Source organism: Malus domestica, chromosome 13 (genome assembly GCF_042453785.1).
Source record: "Malus domestica chromosome 13, GDT2T_hap1".
Lineage (NCBI taxonomy): Eukaryota > Viridiplantae > Streptophyta > Magnoliopsida > Rosales > Rosaceae > Malus > Malus domestica.
Genome location: NC_091673.1, coordinates 39,846,745 through 39,854,712, shown reverse-complemented (window position 1 = coordinate 39,854,712; position 7,968 = coordinate 39,846,745). Strand labels below are relative to the sequence as shown.

At 39.1% G+C, this 7,968-nt stretch overlaps 1 protein-coding gene across 1 annotated transcript; it reads left to right on the top strand.

Annotated features, from left to right (window-relative positions):
- The first annotated feature begins 610 nt into the window (after positions 1–610).
- On the top strand, positions 611–3,554 carry LOC103439606 (uncharacterized). Its single transcript, XM_008378173.4, has 2 exons — positions 611–853; positions 1,395–3,554. Exon 2 carries the CDS (start codon positions 1,432–1,434, stop codon positions 3,400–3,402), a length of 1,971 nt encoding a protein of 656 aa, XP_008376395.2. The 5' UTR covers positions 611–853; positions 1,395–1,431; the 3' UTR covers positions 3,403–3,554.
- The last annotated feature ends 4,414 nt before the right edge of the window (positions 3,555–7,968 follow it).

Here is a 7,968-nt window from a genome sequence, read left to right as displayed (position 1 = left end):
GAGTTGGTTTTGAGATAAGTAATTATATTTTTATATTCCTGGGAAAATTACAGGTTTTATGGAGAGGGGTTACCACGTTTTGAGAAATGTTTTGTCTTTGAAAAGATTTGTTTTACTGACCCACTAAACTTTGTTTTTCACCCCTCCAAGTTCTAATTAGCTGAGTTTGGTGGCCACGAGGAATCCAACGATGTCCTGACAGAATTCACCAAAGTAGGATTTACCTACGGGTGTTATATCTTAGTAATTGTCTTACTCGACTGCAACTAGACGTTCTTTTTACTTTGAATGTGTATTTATACACTGAGTTTCGCACTAGCATCATTTCTTAGTAATTGTCCTACTCGGCTTTTATTTATTCGTAATTCTATTTATCTTTTTAGCTTCCGCACTGTGCAAATGGTTACGTCACTCGCACGTGACGGCCAGCGCGCCCTCCTTCGGGGCGGGGTGTATCATCTTTTGATATGGATCCAAAGTAACTAAAAATTGAACATATTTCAAAAATAAAAAGTTATTAAAAATTGGACCTATTTCAAATTTTTCCATAAAACAAATTCAACGAAACCGGTGTGGTGGCTGTGGCGCCCAACACCAAATCATCCCCCAATCCTTTTAACCCTAACTATTTCTATTGGCCCAAAAACCCGAAACTCGAAAAAAAATAAAAAATAAAAATAAAAATCCGAACCCTAAGCCCCTAACTCCGCCCAAATCGCTGCGCTCTCACCCCCGCTGGGCCTCTGATTCGCCTTAATCGTTGAACACAATTGCGTCAGATTGTTGCATTCCAACCCAGAAACATTAATTCCACCGCCTCTTGAGATCGAGGACGATCACCCAACACACAGAGGTACGCTCCCCCAAATCATTTCTCGCCACTTTCTCCGTTTGTTTTTGTGATTGAATTCCTCTTTTACCAATTTCAGTTCTTTTTGTTTCAATTGTTGCTGTGATTGAATTGCTGGGGCGTTTTCTGATTTGGGTTTGTAATTGTTTGGTTCGAGAAATCGGAATTTGACTTAGTTGAGTGTTTTGGGTTGGATTTTGTTTACGATTTGAACTGTTTGAATTGTGATTCGTGCTATGCCAATTCAAATTGACATTGGGTTTGATGGGTTTGATTCGGTTTTTTGGCCAATTTATTAATTTTTTAATGTTCTTGAATTGCGCCAAGCAAATGTGGGTTTGGTAGGAATTTTTCCTGAATGTTTAGGGAATTGTGTAACTGGACCTCTAAATTGTGCAGTTCTCTGATTATATGCGTGACGGGTTAATTTGATTTGGTATCGAAATGCTGCTTTCGCAGAATAATTTTTGTTAGGAACAACATGTTGGGAGATATAATTTGGTTTTGTACTGAATACATGCATCCTATATCTTCAATGCTGCAGGAATTGTTGTGTTTGCTTGCTTTCCAGTTTCGAGGAGATGTCTCCAGCATCGTCCAGATCTAAGTCTAAGGACAAGAAGGCTGTCAAAGAAACCCATACACCTTTAAAGCCTTCAACGGGCCCTGCTAATGTAAGTAGTGGGGTCCCAGCTAGTGCATACAATCCACTTTTAGGAACCTTCCATACCCTTGAATTATCACCAACATCTTCTGTGTCGCCTCTTCACAGTAATAGTCGTTTCCGCAACATAGATGAAACAGATGACCATTCTGGGGGCTCCATTGCTACAGGAGTGGAGTATGATTCTGTTTCCAATAATGGTAGCTGGTCAGGTGAGTCGGAAGACCATAAAGACAAGACACCTAATCCTCCTACCAAGCAGGAAGCAGTCCCAGGAGTTGACAATGACAAGCGAGAGAAAATCCGTCAGAAGAATGAGAGGAAGCATCAGCGACAGAAAGAGCGGCGAGCTCAGGAGTTGCATGAACGATGCAGTGGTTATCTCATGTCAAGAAAGCTTGAGGCACTTGCTCAACAGCTTGTGGCAATGGGTTTTTCACAAGAACGGGCGACCATGGCTCTCATACTGAATGAAGGCAGAGTAGAGGAATCAGTAGCTTGGCTTTTTGAAAGTGGTGAAGATACTGATAAGCCAAGGGATCAAAACTTTGGTGGGGGTAATTTGAAAATTGACATATCAGAAGAACTTTCCCGGATTGCAGATTTGGAAACACGGTTCAAGTGCTCAAAGCAAGACGTTGAAAGAGCTATTGTATCCTGTGAAGGTGACCTTCAGAAGGCTGCTGAAAGCTTAATAGCGTCAAAGCAAGACCCACCCTCTGTATCACCTAAGCCTGAAGAAATTGGTGATCCTCCAACAGGTACCAATGGCAAGCTTCCCGTTGCTGTTAGCCAGAACTTGAGGCCACAAACAAAACCTAGTCCTCCTCCAACTATACAACAAAGAAGAGACGACAAAGTCTTTAATTACACAAAACAAGCAGCTGCAGTTGGAGGGTCTTTAGAATCTGCAAGTAAAACTATGCAGCCTCTGAAGGGAGGACAACCAAAGTTGGAGTGGACGAAACCCCAACCGACACCAGTTCTGGCTGAGAGAAGGTGGACAAATTCAGGATCAAATCCTTCAGTTTCCTATTCTTTGGCATCACCTTTGCAGGTATCAACTCCACCAGCTAAGATGGAAACTCGTTATATAGCTTTAGGGGGTGAGATGAAGAACCTTCCGCCTGTAACAGTAAGGGAACCGGTTATTATGATGCAGTGCCCTCAATCTGTCAATATAAAGCAGGTCCCTGCCATTAGTATGAGCTCATCGCCTCCTGGATCCGCTGCCAGTTGGTATCCTTCTACTAGCATCGAAATGATGAGGTCCAATGGTTTTATGCCCCACATGCCTAGCAATAGAAGCCTCAGCCCTAGTAATTTGAGTTCAAATCAGATGTATCACCAGTTTCAGTATCAACAACAACAGCAGCAGCAGCAGTTTGTTCCTGGAAGTAGCGCAGCTGAATCCCCTGGAGCAAGCCGAGGTAATAATCTATGGAGTAGGGCAGGTGCATCTCCAACACTTGGTGCTGCTTCCTCCCTTGGACTTTTCTCAGGGTTAGGTTCAGTTGGCTCATCAGGGGCAGCTTCTCCGGCAGACTGGAACGCTGGTGGCGGCTCATCTGGACAAATAGATTACACTAACATTGACTGGAGTTTGGATAGAGGTCTGTCTGCACCAAGGCCCAAGGGATTGTGGACAGGACTGCCTTCTATCATGAAGAGCAATCTCAACTTTTATGATTCAAAGCCTACTGGTTTGGGTGCTCAGCCTGGAATGGGAGCGGCTTCCTCTAACATGAATGACATTTCTTTTGTGGGACTACAGGATGGAGCTGCTAATGTTGAAGCATCAGCCGCAGCCTCCCGAGAGTGGACTTCGCCATTTGAAGGAGAGGATATTTTTAGTTTACCCAGACAGTTTGTTTCTTCTTCTCTGTAGGCGAGAGGAAAGTATTTCAATGAATAAAATTCAAAAAAAAAAAAAAAAGCAAAAAAATTGTGCGAGATTTGATGTTGGTGTTGATGCTACAGTGTTCCTTGTTGGTGGATAACCTTTCAGTAGAAGAGCATCCCTGAGTCCTTTGCTTGATACTTTCCTTTTGATAATTTTTGTGCATTTTGGCAGAGAGCAATAAATACCCTACAGCCTCGTTTGCCGGCTATAATCAAGTTACGTTGAAGAAAGAAATGTCCTAACTTGAATATGATGGTACTGATACACGGACCAAATGAGATTATAAAAAGCTGAGGTTTGAAGTTTGAGTTAAACACAAATGGCCCTGGCGTGAATTTTTAGGAAACAAAATCATTAAAAAAAATGGAAAACTAACCAAAACATCCTCAAAGATTTCATTTTAATCATAAGGACAAAATAATTCAATAATACCCAAAATAGGCATGTAAAAGAAGACAAGAGAGATAGTACTTTAAGAGAAAGAGCATTTCAGGGATATCACATGCAAAAGTTGGGCATCAAGAGATAACCATGCAGCAAATTCACATGCAAAATGACACAAGCAAGTTCACAGGCAAACAAAAAATCAGGCCACGTTTCAGAAACAGTGCTGACAATTTCAGCAATAGTAGAAGCATAGTGACAAATGACAAGTACCAAAGAGGTGTCCACACCATTTATTTATAAATAATTTTAATACCATTGTATCCTAATTCAGTCTATATAAGTGAAGTTTCATTCATTGTAAATATATACCTCTTAACATCCCAACACCTGAACACCCTACTCTCACCATATACTCATACCATCTTCATACTCTCAAGCATCCGTAGTCTTCATAGCATCTTTGTAAACACATCCTTGTAAACACTTTCTTGTAAACAACTATCTTTGTAAACATTTCATATATCAATAAAAGTTCAAGTGTACATATTCAAGCAATCTTTAAGTCTTAAGTAAGCTTTCTTTTCTTTCTTTAGTGTGTTTGTTTAATTAGACTTCTAGCCCAAAACAGGGAAACACTATTGTAATTATATTATTAATCTGCTAAATTGACGATCATACTTTGTTTGAGCTCTCTGTTATAGTTGAATGCTTGCCATACAAATAACTGGACATTAACTAGGGTACCTCTGAGTTCTTCGTACCTCTGAGTTCAGCTGTTAAGGCCTTATACTTGTACTATGAGTGACCGTCATGCTAAAACATGTCGAATTCCATGTGCAAGGTTTCATGTCTAGTTATTATAATGGTCATCCGACCATTTAACCGGGCTTCACGAATCTGGTATCAGAGCCAAGTTTAGCATTTTAATAGTATAATTATAATAGTAAAGTATCTTGAGGATGGAAGTCATTAACATAACTAATATCACACTTGTTTATTTTGTATGAACAACATATATTATTGCCCTTGTAGACCTTGTCAGCCACGACCACCAGGTATTTATTGTCCCAGACATCCAACTATAAATAGCATAAAGAGAATATTAGCATATATATCCAAAAGAATTAGCAGTACTTTGAAGAAGTAGAAGTTTTATCTTGATTATCTTGAACATCCCTCATTTATTTGTAAATATAATAACACAGAAGTGCAGCATAAAGTTTTAGAAGCAAAAAGAGCAACATATCAAGTTTTAAAGACCCTGAGAGAAGAAAGAGAGTTTCTAAGAAACCAATTAGCTGTAACATTAGAGAAAGGTAGACTGTAGTTTATGATAGATTATCTTAATTTAGAAATTAGTGAACCTCAAAAAAGAAAAATCACTTTAGACCAAAATAGTTTAGTTTGTTATTTTCCATTAAGAAAACATAATCATATTTTGCACAGTGAAGAAAATCCACAAGTCAATAGTATTGTAGATCTTATTATTAGTCAAGCAGAAAATATAAAATTAGAAAATATTAAGCATAATCATTTGTTAAACCAGTTGTTAGTGCATTTTCAGAAAAATTCCATAAAAAATAATTAGACAAAATTAGACTATATTACATCTCAGTTAGAAGATAATAATAAAAATATTCAAAGGTTTCCTAGCAAAAGAGAGATAAAAGAGTTTGTTGATCTCATAGATAGTAAGCCGAAGCAAGTAGAACTTAAATTACTAGAAATAGTTGAGCAATTAAAATTAGAAGTTCAAAAAATTCAATTAGTGCAAAAAGAGTTGAGTGAACAAATAGATAAGTTGCAAAATAAAATAGATAAATTATTAGTTTAATGACCGATTCTAGAACTAGCAGAAAATATATCCAAACTTTGAAAGAAATTAGTAAGTTAGATAAAGAACCATGAGGTTTAACAAATTTTTCAATACAAGTATCCAGTAGTAATATTCCCATTAGGCAAAATAATTTAATTATTCAATTAGTTTTAAGTTTGGCTAAAAAATTAGATCAACTTGGAGAACAAATAGCAGAAATAAACCAAGTTTTACATAACGCATCTTCATCTGACACACCCCGACGGAGAAAGTCTACTAGGACTCCGATCGAGCTGTGCTAGCCAACACCTGGAAGGTGACGAAGTCATAAAGTGTAGTGATGTGGACAATGTGAATAAATGTAAACCTAAAAGTGCCTAAGTACATGAGTGCGCGGTGAGCGGGTACTGACCCATTTCACATGCGATGTCAGAGCATAAGTAAAGTACAGTAAGGTAAGATAAGGATTATACCATAATAAGAAGCCACCTGTACCGGGACATGCTAAGAATCCTCGTCGATACATAAACTTTGCTACTAGAACTTGGAGGGGTGCAAAATAGAAAACGTGAGTGGGCAAAAATAAAGCTTTTCAAAAACCATTTCTCTTTCCAAAAAAAAAAAAAAATAATAATAATAATCCCTTACCGTAAAACCCGTATAATTTCCCAAAAAATACTAATACATACGTATATAGAAATCATGCTTGAGAGTAGTGAACACCAAGTATATGCCATGTCAAGTATCCCGGTATAAGAATAAGTAAGCCAGGTAAAGTAATCAATGTAAAATGATGATATGCCAACCGAAGTCACCTAATGTGACCTGTACGGCTGAACCTATAGCTCATAACTCTAATCTAGCACATGAGTTAGAACCACCTAAGGTGGTCTGTACGACAAGGCTGGGTGCAAATAAGTACGCTCAAGTGCTACGATCACATGAAGGCTGTGTGATAAATCGCGAGTCACCTACGAGTCAGAATCACTTATTGTGGTCTGTACGATAGGGCTGTGCACCAAACTTGGATCCAAGGTGAGCGTGCGGTGCGGGAGGTGAACATCACATGAAGGACTGTGCCCTGGCCACGGGCGGGAGCACTAGCACCGGGGTGCAGGATAATGAGCTCTAAATGCATCTCAACATAACCATACACACTACAATCACTACCATCAATATATACTCACCTGAAGCTTACCTGAGTGTCCACAGTGTCAAACAACCATATGCATAACTATACTAATGCATGTTCTAAAATGTAAAGTAATTGACATGGCATCTAAAATCATAAATCCATTTAAAACAATTTCTGGGAAAACGTAAAGAATATATACGTATACATAGAAAATCAACAGCCCACTCACCTGGAGTCTGCGCTACAACTCCCTAGTACAAACATCGAGGCGTCACGAACGATCGGCGCCTGTGACTAAGGCCAATTTGGCCGGGAAAAGCCTCAATTTCATGAAAATCCGCTGGAACCCTAGGTTTTGAGGGTGCCTTGATTCGTCCTCAACTCAACTCTGCCTCTCTAACTAATGATTGGGCATTGTTTCTAGGCTCAAGGGAAGTATATTGATGGTGGCAATTGAGAGAAATCGTTTCAGGAATGGCGGATTCACAGCTGTGGGTGTCCTCGGGGCCGACACAAGCTTTGGCCGTGAAATCAAGACCAATGGCCATCAAAATTAGATGGGAATGGAAGCTAGGGTGACGTCATATTGATTGGTGGTGTTGGTTGGCTACAATTTGTCGGAACATCGAAGGAAAATCGAAGAAAATCGCCAGAAAACTTGAAGAGAAATGGGTTGGCCGAACGGGGTCAAGGGGAACCCATCGGGTTCCTCTCCTTCTCCCTTCCTCTCTTTTCTCTCCTTTCTCTATACTTTGATTGGTCACCCTCACATCTCTCCTTTTCTAATTGGTCCAGTTCCTCCCACCTTTCTCTCATTTATACTCGATCTCCACCGACCATTTCTTGCTTCTTTTAATCTAGGCCACACACGTGGCATGACCAAATTTTACTCCAGAAATCTGGAGTTTTCTAGAAAATAATAATTTACAATTTTGCCCTCAACTTCATTCGCTAATATCTCCTTTGTTATGACACGACACGACAGTCAACAAAAGTCAACACTTTGCCTCGTAGGGTATTTTTGTAAACTCACTTATTAAAATTATAAAAAACATAATTTTTAGGGACGGGCTGTTACAATCTACCCTAAAAAAATTTCATCCCCGAAATTTTAAAATTACTTGCTAAATGTAAAATACTCAGAACTAGGTGAGAAAATATGTATGTAAATATACGCAAGGAAGAAATCGAGTTAGAGCGGCTGCATGAAAGA

What these genes read in the sequence shown, in the direction of transcription:
- LOC103439606 (XM_008378173.4), top strand. Translation starts at nt 1,432, where the DNA reads ATGTCTCCAGCATCGTCCAGATCTAAGTCTAAGGACAAGAAGGCTGTC.